Raw genomic sequence first — 19,824 nt, 5'->3', positions numbered from 1 at the left:
TTTTCAATACCTGATGGAAAGCACCTGTATGAACCTCTGTTCTTCAGAGTGGTAGTCTTTAAGGGGTTGAATAATTGTGGCAATGAAGAAACCACATAAGAACCATTTACTACTGTATTACATAAACAATTGATGTCATTTTAGTTGCATTTGGGTAGTTACAACGTCCTTGTAGGATTTGATTCTGAATACAATTCCAAATGTACACTATAGTCCCTAAACCCCTTTACAGCATTGGGGGTTGAATAATTTTGGACACAACTGTATTTGTTTCCGAATAAAAACATCTGTATCCTAAATGGAAACAAATAGATACAATGTTGCAACCTCTGTAAATGTCAAGGAACTGTCAAAGAAATAGCAGAGCTCTCTGCAGGGACACTTTTTGCCGGCTCTAGACGGGATGAAAATCGGCCGATTTTTTTTACCATTGATGGTAACGTCGGCCGCTTGAACGACCGATTTTTCGTTTTTTTAAAGAAAAATCTGCCGTTTTTCTCCCCATCTATGGCCTGCATTAGTCTGTTTGAAAAAAGAAACAAGTTCATCTAGCTCAACCCACAATGAACAGCAATTGTTGGACTTTCTTATTAGAAGGCCCAGTAGGGTCTGCAAATACTATATAGTGGAAACACCCTGTATCACATCTATCTTTAGATGAAAAAATTGTATACAAGTAATTAAAATGTAATATAAAATAACAGTTTAAAAATATGTAACCATCCAGTAAATGTTCTTTAAACAAAATCAACCAATAAAATAGTTGTTTTGTTCTTGTAATAACACCTAGCTAGGCAACCTGCTGACTCCAGCTAAGAGATGTGCAGGATCAGGAACGCACCAGGCTTTAGCAGGAGCTCAGCTTTTATCTAGTAATGCACGAAGTCCCCACCGTGGCCTGATGCCACCAATTAATATTGCAGTGCCAGGGACAGACTCTGCAGCAGAAAACCCTGTGCAAAGTGGTGTCTAACTGCACTACAGTTAAGCACTTTGCTTGTTTGACGGGCATTTTGACACACACCTCAATGGAATGGGGCTTGATCTGCTAACATGATAATGAAGATGTGCACACATATGCTGAATGGAAGAACAGATGTGTTCATGTTAATTACCCAGAGTGCAAAATGAAATGTACATTTTGCTTTGTGTATTGATCAATAAGCCTCAGTAGAGTCTGTAGCGTTAGGCATCTGGGATGCTTAGGCAGCCTACACATGACATTTTGCCAAAGATTATGTATACGTTTATAAAAAGTTACAATGTTGTTAAAAATCCAGAACTGTTGGAATAAAAATAGAGCTTTTACTTCCTTTGCAGTGTGTGAGCAGCAGATAGATACATAGTCCAGTGTCTGATACCCTGAAAAATATTGGGGTATCAGTATTTACTAAAACTGGTGCAAACAGAATCTGGTGTAGCTATGTATGATAGCCAATCAGCTGGTTCAAATAAAGCGGAGCTCCACCCAAAAGGGGAAGTTCCACTTTAAGGATTGCTCCCCTGCTCCCCATTAAGGATTGGCACCTTTGGAGAGCGGGTACCTGAATTTGACAGGTACCTGCTCCCACTTCCGGTCCTATCGCCTAGGCGATCGGAAGCAGAAGGTGTCCTCCCTCCCTGTAGTCTTTTGGGACACATGACAGGTCCCAGAAGACTACAGGACCATTCACGAAGCACAGTGCTACTTGGGCAGCAAGCTATCACAGCCGAATGCCCACACTGAAGATGCCGGCCTCCTGGAATACAGGACGGCCAGTGAAACAAGCTGGGGGGGACACACCACGGGGCCGAGGGACAGGTAAGTGACTGTTTTTTAAAAGTCAGCAGCTACATTTTTTTTTAGCTGCTGACTTTTATTTTTTGATAGGTTGAGTGGAACTCCGCTTTAAGCTTTGACAATAAAACCTGGAAACTGATTGGTTTCTAGCCAGAGCTGCACCAGAGTTTGCGTGCTCTAGCTTTAGTATATCTCCCCCATTGTGTCGGTCCCATACCCTCATTCACTTCTTGCTGACAAACCAAGCAGACAGCAGAGAGCAGAATAGGGGAAGTTGCGACTGTAAGATGAGGCTAATCTTATTTTTCATGCTCAGACCTGCTCTACTATGACATGTACAGTGAAAGCACAAAGATTGTCATAAAAAAAAACTATATGTAGCTTATGAAGAGTTGCATGGGGATCCCATAATAGTAGGTGGGTTTGTTCATGGGTATTTAGGTTTCTAATGTTGCAGTGACAAATTTCCATAATTGGATCCTGTAGGCACATAGTGTTTGTTGCCTTTTACTAAGAACATTTTCTGTTCCTGGTAAACCTGGCTTATAATATTGTGATCATGAGTAAATAACCTTAAGACCTCATGGACATCTAGAAGCTGTAAAGTTCTTTGCTGCACCTGGAAAGCTGCAAATAGTGTGTACAGCTGCCCGTTGTAGTGAAAGGCTGTACGTCGATGGCTCTGCATTTAGCGTTGACCAAAGCATGCATGTACACAGGGCTTCTGTTAGAAACCATGGGCCCCTCACAGCCAACCTGACAGGCTCCCAACAAAAGTTTACGATACTTCAGTTATGAATGAACACAGCGAGTGATCGGTACCGATCACTTATTGTGTTCATTCATGAAAGGAAGGGGGCTGGTAAATGTGACATATTTACTGGACCCTTTCTACACTTTCCATCCTGAAGGATTCTATTGTGTACCTGCAGCTGCCGGTGGGAAGGAGAGGAGAGAAACCATTAGCACTGCAGCTTGAGCAGCAGGGGAACATATATGGTGCACAGGCAGGGTGATGGTATGCCAGTGGGGGGGCTTCAATTACTGGAACCAATCCCCTGTACTGCTTTCTCTGCAGCAGCTGAAAGCCAGCGGGTGGGAGAGGAGAAGAAGACAGATGTCAGCTGCTGCAGAGAGAGCCATACAGGGAATTGGTTTCAGTAATTGCCACCCCCACGATGCCGATCAGCCTCCCTGCCCACATCCAATTCACCCAGCTACCTGGGCCCCCCTACTGGCCCGGGCCCTGTACAGGAGGTACACCCTTATCCACGGCCCTGCATGTACAGTGTATTTGCTCAAATTCTCTAATTTCACATTTGGGGAAACAGCACTATCTTGTATGGGAAAGGGCTAGGGATTTTACACTGGAGGACTTTGCAGCCTTTATACGTCCATGTGCATGAGGGAAATATTTCTACTGATGATGGCAAAAACATGTGTGCCTAATATTTACACAAAGAAAAGCCACCCCGTCATCTCTAGCAGCATGCCTATTGTGCCTAATAGTAAATCTGATCCTGATTGGTTTTATGTTATACAAGAAACTTATAAAAATAATTGTTACTTGACTGTTATGCTGACCCACTGACTTCAGTACTTTCTGGATTACTGAACAAGTATGCTGATTGTAAGGCAGAGTAGTCAGAAATCTTTCTCTACATATTTGTTCTGAGTAGGTCAAAGCACTGAAGCCAGTGGATCAGCATAACAGCCAGGCAACTAGTATTATCAAAAAGAGAGGAGAGCAATTACAACTTCTCTCAGGTATACTTTAAAGTTTTTCAAAATCAAAGTCTTTTGACTATTGTAACTCCCTCCTCATTGCCCTAATTCATCACAGGCTATCCCCTCTTCATCCCTTCATGAATGCTGCTGCCAGATTCCTCCACCTTACTAACCATTCCATATCTGCCATCCCTCTCTGCCAATCCCTCCACTGCCTTGCCGTTGCCCAACGGATAAAATTCAAAACATTAACAATAGCATATAAAACCATTTATAACTCTGCCCCCAATTACATCACCAATCTTGTCTCCAAATATCACCCAAACCGTCCTTTCCGTGTCTGCTCCTCCCTTGCTTGTCTCCGGGACTTCTCCAGACCCTCCCCAATCCTCTGGAACTCTCTACCCCAGACTATCGCCTACTCTGCCCACTTTTAGGTGATCTCTGAAAACATATCTCTTCAGGGAAGCCTATCCTGCCTTCTGCTAATAACAGAATCTTCTATTCCTCCTACCAGTCCATCCCCCACAGTTATTACCGTTTGTACCACCAGCCCCTCCCTCTTAGATTGTAAGCTCCAAGGAGCAGGGCCCTTCTAACCCTCTTGTATTGAACTGTATTGTTGCTGTATTGTCTCCCTTTATATTGTAAAGCGCTGAGCAAGCTGTTGGCATTATATAAATCCTGTATAATAATAATAATGTCATAATCTGATTTTATTAAGTTGACATTCTGGGCTGGAACTAGCTAAGCTTAAAACTACTTTCACCCCTTTCTAACACCTACACTAACTACCCTGTAGAATGAAGATGTTTATACTTACCTATTCTCAGGGTGCTCCAGTCTGGTCATGTGATGTTCCCAGCAGGCGGCTTCAGGGGAGAGCAGAGAGTGCCAAAAATGAATAGAAAGCCTGGGTGGTGACGTCACTCATAGACTTTCTATGGGGTATCCGTTGTCGGCTGTCTCTCCTCTCCCCTGAAGTTGGCCGCTGGGAGCCAATCATGTGACCATATTGGAGCACCCTGTAAATAGCCAAGTATATGCATCTTCCTTCTACAGGGTTGTTATATACTGTAGGTGTTAGAAGTGGTTGGGAGCAGTTTTAAGATTAGTTAGGTACGTATATCTCAGAATTACACTTTAAAGCAACTCCGTCATCACTCAAAATAAAACTGTTACCTGACAAAAAAAAACACTTCTGCTGCCAGCCCCACCAAATGCTGATCTGTTGCTGAGGAAGCGCCCTCAAACTCTGCTGGGAAACTGACTCTTCTGGTAGTGTCAAAGCTGCTCCAGGCAACACCCACAGGTTCTTCCTGATGAACTCCACGTCATTTCTGTGTCCCCTAGTGATGTTGAGGTTGGCAGTAGGGACACTGGAGATCAACACTCCCAGAAGTTCTGTTTTCCCAACAGACTTCGGGGGACAATTCTTGAGCAGCATGTGGTGGGGAGGGCAGCAGAAGAAGTATTTACACTCTTCTTTTCAGGTAACAGTTTTATCTTGAAATTGATATTGGTTGCAAGATACATTGTGTAAGAAATAAACATGTCACCAAGAAGCTGGATTTATACACTGCATTATGAAAATATGAGCAGTTTTGTGTGTTTTAACCCTTTCCCGCCCAGCCCCATCGTCCCTTTAAATGGATCTTTATGCTGGGGGATGGGATGGATTTCCCAGTCACAAGACCCCTGTCCAGGTCATTTAAACATTTAAAAATCTTTGCTTGTCATATCATATATTTTATAATAATAGCAAAACTGTGGGGGTTATTTACTTCACATTTAGCAAAGTGAATATTCAGTTAAGAAAGTCAATGTTTATTTAGCTTAGCAGAAAAAAAGGTGATGCTGTGTTTACTGTGAATACCGAAGCGGGAGCAAGGGGAACTAAAAGAACAGGATTTCTGCTTGCATAGGATAAGATAATCCATATTAACACACTTTACCATTAAGCAATAAACTAGGTGAACATTCTCTATTCCTTTCCTAAATCAACCCCTATATGCGCACTTTCATTTCTGCAGGACGAAAATGCATATTGATGCAGTAAAATTCATGTAGGCTGTATTTTTCACAATGCACTACCCTGCAGCACAGAAATATGAATGGGCCTCATTGATTTGTATGACAATTCTGTATTTGTTGCAGATTCCCTGCTGCAGATGACTATGTTATTCCACTGGGGACTATTTAGTTGTGAATTAACCCCAATTATCAAGCTGGTAAACAGTGTGTACTACCATGCTGTTGTAACTTTACAACCTCCATCAGTCTTTCTATAACTTTTACCCCCAAAAGGAATCCTTGCAATAATTTTCAGGCCTCAGGAAACCCCTACTAAGTATTATATCTACAACTCCCAGTATATCAGTGGGATCACCGAGAGAGGTGCCCTCTTACATTGGTGGTCAGTGCCAAAGGGTTCACCTACATTTGTGGTCAGTGGCAGAAGGGCCTTTTGCATTTGGTCACTGGGTCAGAGGGAGGTTTTCCTGGTTACATGAGGTGTCACTGGGAAAAATGCCCCTCACATTGGAGGTCAAGGGGAGAAATGCACCCCTTACAGATTACCTTAAAAGATCTAAGGTATCAGTGGTTGCTTTCTGTATGGTCAAGAGCAGAAGCTCCATGTTGTTGGCTCTGCCAAATGATGGCAACCATGAAACTACAGTAAGCAGACACCATCACATGGAAGATCGATGTGCCACTGCTCAAGGAACCTCTAGCAATCTCTGGAGGCACCCTAGTTGAGAAAACAGGCCTAATTTAAAGTGGAACTAAGGGCATCTATATTCACCTTTCATCCAACTGTCTCCGTCTCTTGCTGGCACCTGCATCTTCTTCTATGGGCTGTTTTTCAGCTATCTTCATTGTGGGATGACGTCCCTCCACGGCAGCACACAGGGATCAGGCTGGTTGCTGTAAGCTGAACTGCAGTTAGCACTTCTACTTGGCAGGACTAGGGTCATCAATTAGAATTCCAGCCATGGCACTACCTGCCTGGAGTTTACATGTTCTCCTGGTGCCTGTGTGGGTTTCTTCGGTTTCCTTTCACACTCCAAAGATCCTGGGAGGTTAATTGTGTCCTGTCTATATTGGCTCTAGTATGTATGAATGTGAGTTAGGGACCTTAGATTGTACGCTCCTTGAGGGTTAGGGACTGGTGTGAACGTACAATATATATGTAAAGCGCTGCGTAAATTGATGGCGCTATATAAGTACCTGTAAATAAATAAAATAAAAATAAATTACAGCAGGGTACATAAATTCCAGTAATGGTGCAAATGTGTGTAAAATGCATATATTTGAATGGACCCTAAGACCAGTTTTACACTGCTACATTGTGTAACCACAGGCATATTAATGTACATTACAATATGGAAGACCATCAATTTTGAATGGGCTCCCAATGCACCACAATAGACTTTTTTTAACACACATGCACCTATTTTTTCTTTCCATTGCACAACACACAAATGGTTCACATGTTTGAAGTGCATTTGGGCAGCAAAGTGGCTAAATGGTTAGCACTTCCACTTGGCAGCACTAGGGCTGTCGATTCAAATCCCAGCCATGGCACCACCTGCCTGGAGTTTGCATGTTCTCCCTGTGCCTGCGTGGGTTTCCTCCAAGTACTCTAGTTTCCTTCCACACTCCAAAGACATGCTGGTAGGTTAATTGGCTCCTGTCTAAATTGGCCCTAGTATGTGTATGTATGAATGTGAGTTACAGACCTTAGATTGTACACCCCTTGAGGGTTAGGGACTGATGTGAATGTACAATATATATGTGTAAAGTGCTGTGTAAATGGATGGCGCTATATAAGTACCTGAAATAAATAATTGTTGTGCATTAGAGATGTGCCCTGGGGTACCATTCCATATGAATGCCACTGCAATGCACACCCACATTACAATAAAGCACATTTTACCATGCATTACAACAACGTGAAGATAAAGATCATGCCTTCTAAATTTTAAAGGCTGTCTACCAGATTAGGGTACCATCCCAAATGAATGCCGTGACCAGATTCCAAACGAAAATCTTTATGGATCACTATCACAACTATTAGTCCCTCTCCTCATGCCAGGATGCTAGGTGTGATCCTGGACTCTGATCTCTCTTTTCATCCCCACTGCAAATTACTCTCCAAATCTTGGTGCCTTCTCCTTTGTAATATCTCCAAAATACTCCCCTTCCCAACCAATGACATCATCAACACTCACTCTTGTGTTATCTCTTGCCTTGACTATTGGAACCCCTTCATAGACCTACCTCTAGACATGCTATCCCCCCTTCTGTCCAGCATAAAGGAGTTCTGCATCAACAGCTGGCTTCCCGTCCTCCCTGGTTGCTTGGTTATATTGCAGGCTTTATAAGGGGGAAACATTGTCTAGCCTTATGCTTGGCAGATAAATAAAAGTTTTTTTGTTGTTGGTATTTGGTGTTTCTTATTGTCCTGAGCCGGCCAGCTAGACATTTCGTTATGTATTTTGCAACTGACCAATTCTAAGGTCCCATTCAGATATGGAGTTTTGGGATTTCAGGAACTCAGATCACACTGCAATAGTGGCAAAACTGGCGCATTTTGCATTTTTAAACATGCATTTTTGATGTGTTTTGCATTTTTTTGTCTATAGAAAAGTACTGAGTGTGACTTTGATGCGACTTTACACTCTCTGGCACTAAAAGTCACATCAAAGTAGTGCAGGATCCTTTTTAAAGTCCCTGCAACTTTTAAAAGAGATTCCTGCACTATATATGCAACTTTGATACAACTTTATGCTCTCTGGCACTCAAAGTCGCATCAAAGTAGTGCAAGAACCTTTTCAGAGTTGCAGAGACTTTGAAAAGGTTCCTGCACTACTTTGAAGTGACTTGAGTGCCAGAAAGTGTAAAGTCGCATTAAAGTTACACTCAGTACTTTCCCATTAGTCAACAAAAAGCAAAACGCATAAAAAACACAATACTTGCATTTGGGGTGCGGTTCCAATGAAGTCTATTGCACCAAAAACGCAATCTGCTGCGGAACAAAGTCCCCGACCCTTTAAAAAAAAAAAAAGCAGAGGCTGAAAACACATAGATGTGAATGTATCCTATAGGAAACCATGTTAAATGGAGTGTAGTGTGTTTTTGCAAAGCCCAAAATGCACTAAAAAATGCATAGGGGTTGACCAGGCCTAAGAGTGTAAGCGCTCTATGTGTGGTTCCCTTTAGCTCCCAAAATTTGCTTTTTTAAAATGATATAATATACCAGTCCAGAAAAAAAACTTTTTACAGATGATGGCCAGCAAAACAGTACTTTCCAAGATAAACTGAAGGCCTGTTGTACATCATACATAGTTTATTACAGGTACTTACATAGTGCTGTCAATTTACTCAACACTTTACTCATATTTATATATTGTACATTCACATCAGTCCCTAACCTTCAAGGAGTGTACTAAGGCCCATAGCTCACATCAAGGGCCCCTAACTCCCATTCATACATACACATACTAGGGCCAATTTGCCTACCAGCATGTCTTTGGAGTATGGGAGGAAGCCCATGCAGGCAAACTCCAGGCAGGTGGTGCCATGGTTGGGATTTGAACCCATGACCCTACTGCTGTGAGGTGGAATTGCTAACCATTTATCCACCGTGCTGCCCTGTGTTTCTGGACATAATATTAGGTGTTTGTGCTACTTGTATTTGCATGTATGTGCAGTAATGGCACTAAATAATGACAAGGAAGGCAGATTTACATTTTTTTTTTTTTACTCAAGAATACACAGTGCTTGATTACACACCTGTGTGTACAGGCACATTGTAAACAATGAGCTAAATTTTAGATCAGTAAAAAAACCCCGCAGTACTGAGCTTTTTCAAGCTGCAATGTGCAAGAGGCCTAAATATTTTATTATTATATATGCTATATTATTTTATTTATTCTAGGGTCGTTGGTTCGCATCCCAACCACGGCATCACCTGCGTGGAGTTTGCATGTTCTCCCTGGGCCTGCGTGGGTTTCCTCCGGGTGCTCCGGTTTCCTCCCGCACTCCAAAGACATGCTGGTAGGTTAATTGGATCCTGTCTGAATTGACCCTAGTATTATTGTAATTATTTTACAGGATTTATATAGCGCCAACAGTTTGCTCAGCGCTTTACAATATAATGGGAGACAATACAGCAACAATACAGGAGGGATAGGAGGGCCCTGCCCCTCGGAGCTTACAATCTAGGAGTATGTGTATGTACGAATGTAAGTTAGGGACCATAGATTGTACGCCCCTTGAGGGTTAGGGACTGATGTGAATGTACAATATATATGTAAAGCTCTGCGTAAATTGATGGCGCTATACAAGTACCTGTAATAAATATTTATCATTTTTATATTATTTTTATATAGAAGGGGTTTTGCCCCCTTATTTTCCACCCTGCTCCTTCAAATTTTCTCGTCACTGTTTGAAAACAAAGGCCGATTTGACTCTACTAATGATTAGAGAAACGCACGTTCTTCCACCTAGAAACGTCGAATGCAATCCTGCTAGTGTACAGCCAGCACAAGCTATAGCTGTGAATGGAAATGAACATGCTTATGTCACAAGGGCTGCTGTGGGGTTTTAGGGAAAACAAACGTGAGGTAATTTATTGAACATGACAGAAGGTTCAGGCGCCCTGGGAGGAAAGCACTGCCTCCTGGGTAGTAGGTAGCCTGTCCTGTGAGGGAAGCTGCCTGCCAGTGTCGTGCACACATTGCCTGTTCTCAGGCACCCAGCCCCTTCGATGCACAGAGCTTATGCACTGGAATGTAGTTAGATAAACACTGCATAGTAAAATACCTCCCTTTTTATACTGCCCACAGACCTGCCAGCCAATCACAGGCTCGCGTCGGTTTCAAGGCTCCCCCATCACACTGCCCTGCTCTAGGAAAACAAAGCTTAATTTCCACGAAATCTTTTATTTTCCCGCCTCTGAAGATCACAGCTTTTAATTGCCGGCCAAGCTAAAGCCCCGGGGTGCAGCTCTAATGAGGATCCGGGCGCAGAAGAGGCCGATCTAGGGAGGTTGTTTATCTATAGTATTGGGGGGACCTTGAAACAGCCGATGTCCCATTTCCTCTGTTGTTTTGCTTCTCTTTAGTCTGGATTCTCCATGTTGAACCAATTCTGAGATTTGGGGCTGGGAGCGCCGATCTACGTGTATGTCTGTGCTTCTCTTCCCAGCGACCACCGCCGTCTCCCCGCACCGTGAAGGGAAAGGATCGGGGATCTGGGAGAAGAGAGGGATCGGCTACAGATCGGATCTGGAGAGGCGAGATCAGCACTGGATCCGTGCAAGTGTTAGATGGAAAGCAGCTGTATCATCGCCCAAGTGCACAGAGAAGAGGCGCTTGTGCACCCCAAGCAAGGTAAGAGCACGGGGGAAGCAAATGGCTTGTTTTCATCCCTCTGCTGCCTGCTCCGACCATGCCAATCCTGGATCTACTCTTCCCAAATACACCCCTCGATCTGCTCATCAACCCTTGCCACCCCCCTGACATGATTCACAATGCACTCTGCATGTGCCTCCCATCCCATCACCTGTCAATGCTTCACATTGTGATATTTATTTTATCAACAATGTCCTCATCGATCATCCCTCTGCTGCCTGCTCCGACCCTTCCAATGCTGGATCTACTCTTCCCAAATACACCCCTCGATCTGCTGGTCAACCCATGCCACCCCCTGACATGATTTATAATGCACTATGCATGTGCCTCCCATCCCATCACCTGTCAAGTCTTTACATTCAAATAATTTAATCAATAATGTCACCATTGATCATTCCTCTGCCTGCTCTGACCCCTCCATCCTGGACCCTTTCTGCTCACATTCACGCTCCAATCTGCCGGTCAACCTATGCCACCCCCCTGGCATGCTTTATAATGCACTGTGTATGTGCCTCCCATCCCATCACCTGTCAATGCTTCCTATTCATTTTATCAACAATTTTCTCATCGAACATTCCTCTGCTGCCTGCTCCAGCCATTCCATTCTGGGTTCACTTTTCACAAATTCACCCCGTGATCTGCTGATCAACTCGTACCATCCCCCTGATGTGCTTTATAATGCACTCTTCATGTGTCTCCCACCCATCAACTGTCAATGCTTCACATTCATTTGATCAACAATGTCCTCATCAATTATTCCTTTGCTGCCTGCTCTGACCATTCTATTCCAGATCCAATTTCCCAAATTCACCCCCCTGACATGTTGCATAATGCACTGTCCATGTGCCTCTTCTCCCATCACCTGTCAATTCTTCACATTCAAATATTTTATTCTATGAGCAATACCCTCATCGTTCATTCTTCTGCTGCCTGCTCTAACCATTGCACCCTGGATCCACTGTTCCCAAATTCACCCTCCTGATCCACTGATTAACCCATGCCATCCTCCTGATATGATTCATAATGCATCGTACTTGTGCCACCTCTGCCACCACTTGTCAATTCTTCACATTCAAATATTTATTTTATCAATGTCCTCATCGTTCATTCCTCTGCTGCCTACTTTGACTATTCCATACTAGATCTACTCTTAAATTCACCCCCCAATCTGTGGATTTACTCATGCCACCCTCCTGACATGTTTTATAATACACTGTCTATGTGCCTCCTCTCCCATCACCTGTCAATGTTTCACATTCAGATGTTTATTTTATGTGAACAACAATGTCCTCATCGTTCAACCAGAGTAGGAAAACATCTCCCCCCCCCTCCTCTTCCTCCTTGTTATGTAGGGGTGTGTTCACTACACATTTTAAATAATGCTCTCCACACAAGCTGCCTCCTAATGAGGGATTTCATGGGAAACATCAGCCTGCCAATGTTTTTATGGCTGTCCTGTCACTCTTTTTATTGTGATGCCTAGAATAGCCTGTCTTGTATACATTATTTATGGCGCGCAGGTTATGGTTGGACTAGGACAGTGACAAGCGGGCAGTTTGCTGTCGCTGCTTTCAGGGTGGCGACTTGTGGGCAGCAACCTGTTTTGTTTGGGTGCTTTTCGAAAGATTGTGTCTATATAGCAACCAGTTATTGTAACATGTTGATATGATTCTGAATGTAGGTCATATGGTATAGTAAAACAGTTACCCGGGTGCATATGACACCTCAAGACAAAGTGCCGCTGACCTGATAAGGAGTAATTTGGAAAGGGGATGAGTGCTTGGTGCCACTGTTTTTACATCACCTGTATTTGAGTTGCATATGAAAGCATTATCCATTTTTGCCCTTTGTGGGGATTTATAAAAGAAGAAACTACAGTGACCATTGACACCTCTGGAGGAGCTCACAATCTAATGCATCCTTTCTCAACCTTTTTACTCCAGAGGAACCCTTGAAATAATTTTCAGGTCCAAAAGCAACCTCTGCACGAAAACAATTAACAGGGGTCAGTGAGAAAAATGCCCCTTTACCATGGTGACCAGAATGCCTCCCCCTTATCATGGTTGTCAGAATGCTTCCCTACAGACTCCTAAAAAGATCATTTGGTGTCATACTGTTGGACCCAGAACCATGTAGGCACCATGAGATGGGAGTTCAATCAGCCAATGCTAAAGGAACCCCCCAAAATTCTGGAGAAACCTTAAAGTTCCACAGAACCCTGGTTGAGACTGGCTGATCTTTACTACTAATGTCACATTGGCTTACCTGTTGTGGTCTTATGGGAATATTCAGACAGCCTGTGGTTCTTGGGTAACCTGAAAAGCATGAATTTCATGCTATAAGTATCTTTTTTTTGTGGACCAAAAACTCTGAGGAGCAACTCATATCCAAGCTTCTAAATCATTTCTTCTTCCGTCCTCACCAGCTATGTTACAGAAGCTAATGTTCTCTATTATTCCTCAACCAATACAAAGAAGAATTTCTCAGAATCAGACAAGTTCCTCTAGTTTGTTTTACTTTGTTCCTGCATATGCTCTGTTAGATGTTTTGATAACGTGACTGATGTCTAATGACAGAAGAGCAATTATGATTTTATTTCCTGATCTACTATGTGTAGACACCCAGAGCTTCCAGTCTGATTGAATTTTCTAGTGATCGGGTTAAGGACAGATCCTTTCTGTTGGGATCCTGCATATTATTGTCCCTTTCTGAGTCCGCCTAATTGTGTGCATACATCATGTATGCACAAAATGGATTCTCAGCTAAAGTTTGTTTATCGTTTCGCTTGTCGTTTTCCTCTCTACAGCACAACCCTGCATCAGATATTAGTAGTCTTTTTTAGCAGAGTTAAATGAAATCTGATTTGTGTGTTCATGTCTATTTGCCTGTAATTTGAAGCTCTTTTGATAATAGGTTAATATGTAAATAAGTAACATATTTGTGTCGAAATGTCAATGTTATTTAATGATCCCTTTGATGTGCTCTTATCTGCTGCTACTGTTTTTGTTCTTTAATGGCCACAACCATTTGTGCTACTATTACTGGGCACTCCCACTCTGCACCTACTGCTTTATGTTTGCTATTATATTTGCTGTCGTTTCTAGATTTATCCCAGATATCCCTGTGAGTGTTCTCAGACCTACATTTCCTTCACGTAGACCAGATTCTCTATTGCCAATAGTTCTTGGTCTGTAAACCATGTTTCCCTGAGAGCAGCTTCTAACATCACATCTTATTTATACAACACCCGTCCCTATATTTGCTGTTATTCCTAGATATACCCCAGATATTCCTGTGATGGTTCCCAGATCTCTGTGAAGACCACATTCTCCATAGTCAATGGTTCTTTTATTGAGCTGTAAACCATGTTTCTCTAAGAGGAACTTCAAATATAACATCATATTTATGACACCCATCCCTATATATGCTGGTATTCCTAGATGTATCCCAGATATTCCTGTGACTGTCCCTAGATCTATGTAGATTGGGTTCTCCATAGCCAATAGTTCTTTAATGGTCTGCAAACCATGTTTCTCTGAGAGGAACATCAAATATCACATCATATTTATATGACACCCATCCCTATATTTGCTGTCATTACTAGATATATCCATGATATCTCTTTGTAGACCAGAATCTCTATGGCCAATAATTATTTAATGGTCTGTAGACTATGTTTCTCTAAGAGAGCTTCAAATGTAAGATCTTATTTATGACACCCACCCTTACTTTTGCTCTCATTTCTAGATATATCCAGGATATCCCTGTGAATGTACCCATATCTCTGTATAGATTCTTTATGGGCAATAGTTCTTTAATGGTCTGTAAACCATGTTTCTCTGAGAGAACCTCAAATGGCATGCCATATTTATATGACACCCATCCTTGTGTAGCAGAATTATGTACTAATGCATGTGTGGGACAAGCTTAACCAGTGTCGCCAAAATCACTCCCTTTTTTTAGAAACCTATTAAATTTTTGTTCAGAAGTGTAAAAGCCCTAATTCCAAGGTTCATTTCTGAAGATATTGCAATTGATCTATTTTTATATATGTTGGGAAACCAACTTGCTACTTGAAAAAACATTGATGGAAATTGGATAGGGCCATTTTACCAGTAGCATAGTGGGGCTCTGTACTGAGAAAAAAATACACATTATGTTATTCTGTACCTTATTTGCAAAACTGAATTTACATACAAAATGGAACAAAGTAATATATTAGACTAGTCTTTCTCATCCAAGGCTTCTCCAGGGGTTGTTAAGGGGCTCCTTGATGAAGGAGCAGTGAAAGACCGATCTCCTGCTTACGGTGATATACATCTCATTCCTTATTCTTCTATTTAGAACTCTATGCAGCCTACTGATCATGCTAATGTTCTGAGCTCCAGAGATAATAATTTTTAGTGGATGTTCCCTGAGATCTTAAAACTATTTTAAGGGTTGCTCCGTAGTATACAAATGTTGAGAAAGGGTGACTTGCTGCTTTTGGAGAGGAGTTAGGATCATGGGTATACCTCTGTGTGGGAATTTAGGGATAAATGTCATCAATGTATTCACACTTCATGACTTTATATGAAAGGGAGTGACATATGGCTACTGTTCTTGGGTTGTACTTAGGGGGAGCCACAGGGAAGTTGTAAGGGTGGGCTTGTTTTTGGTATACTGAGTCGATATGATGAAACGTATGAAATATGTTGTATGAATAATCTGTAACGTTCAGTGTGTTATTAAAAAACTGGACTCTATTATATGAATTCTGTTCTACTATATTATTATTATACATGATTTATATAGCGCCAACAGTTTGTGCAGCGCTTTACAAAATGAAGGTAGACATAAAAGTTGCAATACAATTTGGTACAAGAGGAAACAGAGGGCCCTGCTCGTTAGAGCTTACAATCTAAGAGATGGTCAATATATGTTGACTCAGAGCTTACACATTGAATATAAATAGATGTTAGCTCTGTGGAGCTCTTGTGTGAGTCTCTCCTTGGACAAAACCTCTATCGGTAATCCACGTAGTGCCTCCAGGTCTAAAGAAGTAATATCTATAATGTAAAAATGCATAGACTGGTGAACTTGCCAAGCTTTATGACGTATCTCGTCCCTTTTTCTGACCCCAAAATAGAATGACTTTTTAATGGGGTAGCCGGATACACAGTACTTCAAAGGAACAGCAGCGTGGTGGTCTGAACTAACCCTGAAAACTTATAGCCGTGAACATGATGACTCTGGTAACTTAAAAGGGGAACTGTAGATTTATGTTTTTTAACCAACTAAAATATCTGTTTAGTGTTTACCTGGTTTTCTTCTTTTATAAGTTGATTGTTAATGTAAATCCTTGTTTCTGTTTAAGGCTCAATTCACAAAACTTTTTAACAGAAGTATATGAATTTTAGCCACGTAGCTTCAATTTTTCAAAACTTTTTTTTTTTAAATAAGTTGATTGCCACAGATTTTCTGTTGCTTTCAGTCATTGGTAGCCAGAGACCATGTTGTCTAAGCTGTCTGGGCTGGGAACAGGTTAAATGGCTTTATTTAAAGCACCTCCTCGCTTTGCAAAGGTTAAAGCAGTTGTAAACTATTTTTGAAATATAATAATAATCATGGTATACATATCTGCTCTGTGCAATGTTATTGCACAGAACGGCCCCAAGCCTCGTCTTCCAGAGTGTCCTGCTGGCACACCTCTTTTTGGTGCGCCAGTTGGGGTGCACCTGTGGACTCCCTCCTGAGCGGGGCTGTGTGCATCCATTGAAGCACACAGCATGGCAGGGAAAGCATTAAAGTAAAAAATACCTGCCTTTACAACCACTTTAAATGCTCATTAGATCTAGGGGTAGAGAAAGAAGTTGCAATACTTATTTCTTGCACCAGCAGCCTTCCTCGTGGAACCATTCTCTTCTATTTGCTACTGCAGGCTTCCTCCTCTCTATGCAATCAGTCCCCAATCTTGCTGATGATCACACTCTGAAGTCATCATCTACAATGCAGGGCCAGGAGTCCTGCATTGTACATGAGGACAGCAAGTGCCCAATTGCAACTTGGAGTGTCGGAGAGAAGAGCACCAGGGGAGCAATGAACAAGGGAAGTATTGCATCCTTTTCCTCTACCTCTAGACTTACCAAGCATTTAACGCTTGCAGTGTTCTTTTTTCATGAAAATCAGCTTTAATTTGTTGTAAAAAAGAGGTACATTTTCATGTAGATAACAATGTGATATAGCAATACTGACGTGTCTAATTGATTTGTAATGAATGATCCCCTCTCGAACCTCTGAGCTTCATGTGCCATAGAGTTGGCAGACACCACTGAAGTAGACTACAATGAACCAAGGAAAAATGGGGCTTTCCATATGCCATTCACTGAGGCTGTCACATAGAATCTACTTTTATTGGGCTGTTAAATTATGATATGTGAAGTATAAAGTAGTCTTCATTCATGGTGGTTTTCTTCCCAGATCATTCCAGTGAATGGAAGTCATGGTGCAGCTGTGGGGTTGGAGGCTGCCGTCTGCTACTGTAGGAGTTCATGTTCTGTATGACGATCTCTGCCATAGAATTTACAGTTCACAGGCTTACCATTGTAGCACATAGCTTGTGTTTCCATGTTATTGAAGTGCTTTTCAGCCTTTTATATTGCAAATGGTAAAATGGTTAGGTTTGAGATATTCAAAGAAGTGTGCATGCTTTGCAATGGAGTGTTTCAGTAAGTCATATAAATGACATATTCCCTGCCTCCAGAATAGAATGAAGCACATTTGTCATCATTACAATGCTAGCGCTGGCCATACACTAGTAGAAATTTGTTTGGAAATGTTTGTTTTCAGAAAGTTTGGATCTCTAATGGTTAGTGGGGTCAAATTGACATTCATTTTCAACTGAAGGGATGAGAAAATGTGAAGGTGCAGGATTTCCTCAAATGAGATTCTAATTGTTAATGTGGTTTTAGTTTGTGAAAATGAATTCATATTGTAATGAAACCTGTTTAATATGTCTGGGATTTCATTCTTAAGGACTTTCAAAATGAATTAATTAACTCAATGGCAGAATGAAATGCTCTGATGAATAATTTTTCATAATTTCTGCACAAACTTTTAAAATAAATTCTACTGCTGTATGGTCATTTTAAAACCTAATTTTAGTTTTCTTGTCACATTCATTTGTTTAGAGTAAGCTGGTCCAAACAAACTATTATGTTTACTAACAGATGCGCCCGCTTTGAGCACTGTATTAAAGTGTTACTAAACCCAGGACCCTGCATTCACTATATCTGGCCTCCCGCAGTACACAGAACATGGAAATGCAATTATTTAAGTAACTATAAACTGCTAAATATCTTTTACTCATCGGTATATAGCAGTCTTGTGACTTCAGCAGAGCACTGGTTAAAGCTTGTAGGAGGAATTTTCTTTCTGCTGTAGGAGGGGGCAAAACCCCTGACCCTCTGCCTGGGCAGTGCTGCTTGGCCCTGTGCTGATTACATGCACTCCTAACAAAAAAACCTCTCTAGCAATACACACCAAACTGAGAATGTGCATAATGCCTATCGTTCAGTCTGGCTTATCAGGAGATAATTGGTCGCCTAAGTGGAGGAACAGAGCAATCAGGAACAAACAGCCTTTTTACACAATGCAGAGGATTAACCCCTTAGGTTCCACAGTGAGTATAACAAGCATGCTTTACTATATAGAGAGGCTGATTTTACTGTTGTGGGTTTAGTAACACTTCAAAGTATATAGCATCAGCTTGGTCCAAATGAACTATTTAGGCCCTATGCACACAGGGCTTAAAAAAACCCCCAATTTTATGGGCGTTTGGCTTTTTTTTTTAAATTCAGTCTATTCAAGAACATTTATGGTAAACTACTGTATGTGTCCCTGAACACGTAGGCATTTACAGGCATATTAGAAGAGGAATGTTTACAGGCTGAAAAAGAAAACATTAAAAGCACCTTCAAAAGAGGAGCTTTTGAGCAGAAAATGTGCTTGACTTGCTTTGTGTAAATTTGTGCATTTGAGTGCTAATGCTTTTTTTTGTTCAAAAAAATGTTAATATTGGGCAATGTAATCCAACAACGCTCAAATGCTTGACTCACCTAAATGTGTTTGTAATACGTGTCTCTAGGCGTGTTTTAAGCAGCTTTTTTCCTGCCAGGCGCTTTGGCATTCAGAGGAGAAAGCCAATTGACCAGTATGCATGAGGTCCTAAAGTCACAGGAAAACTGGAGTTAGGCTTTAAGTGACAAGAAAACTCAGGATGGCGGTTTCTACTTTTACATTTATCTAATTGCCTTTTAATCCTCTTGGTAATTCAAGCAAAACTCTAGCCCAGTCTTTCTCAGTCATTGTATCTCAGAGGAACCCTTGAAAGAATTTTCAGGTCTTGGGGAACCCTTGCTAAAACCAATTCATTGTTGGTCTGTGAGTAACAAAATGTCCTTTACATTGGTGGTCAATGGGAAGAATGTCCTTCTTACAGTGGTGGTCACAATGCAACCTCTACAGTCAGCTTAAGGGTTGGTTCACACTATAGAAACGGAGTCTTGATGTGTTTCTTCATGCTCATTTTTGATGCGTTCCATGAGAGTGTCTTGTGGTGCCGCTCCAAGCTGGATAGTAAGAGGAGACTCACCCCACTGGAAAGGAAAGGGAGCAGGTGTCCCAGAGCAATTTCCAGTATAGCTGATAGGAGATAAAGGTGGACACCACTCAACTGACCCCAGGAGTCAGACGCATGGATGGTTTGGTTTGGCCTCCGCCACCGCTCCGGTCATGCCCTGTGATGCGTTTCGCCCCAGCCACCGGAGACTTGATCACAGGCAGCACTAATAGATATTGTATCTTCCTGGGTCATTTTCTGCCTATAAGAGAAAAGGAGAGAAGTGCCTCTAAGTG

The 19,824-nt window shown here is 41.8% G+C and overlaps 1 protein-coding gene across 1 annotated transcript in view; it reads left to right on the top strand.

The window, feature by feature from the left end:
• The first annotated feature begins 10,331 nt into the window (after positions 1–10,331).
• Positions 10,332–19,824, top strand: part of CTDSP2 (CTD small phosphatase 2) — a 69,121-nt gene continuing 59,628 nt past the window's right edge. Inside the window, exon 1 of the mRNA XM_089692807.1 lies at positions 10,332–10,908. Within this exon, the coding sequence (XP_089548933.1) occupies positions 10,845–10,908 (64 nt within the window). The 5' untranslated portion in view covers positions 10,332–10,844. The remainder of the gene's footprint in view (positions 10,909–19,824) is intronic.

This window comes from Staurois parvus, unplaced genomic scaffold (genome assembly GCF_062004578.1).
Source record: "Staurois parvus isolate SC_StPar_1 unplaced genomic scaffold, SC_StPar_1.0 ptg000023l, whole genome shotgun sequence".
Classification (NCBI taxonomy): Eukaryota; Metazoa; Chordata; class Amphibia; order Anura; family Ranidae; genus Staurois; species Staurois parvus.
The sequence above is the reverse complement of the archived record's forward strand: the minus strand, read 5'-3'. Positions and strand labels throughout refer to the sequence as shown.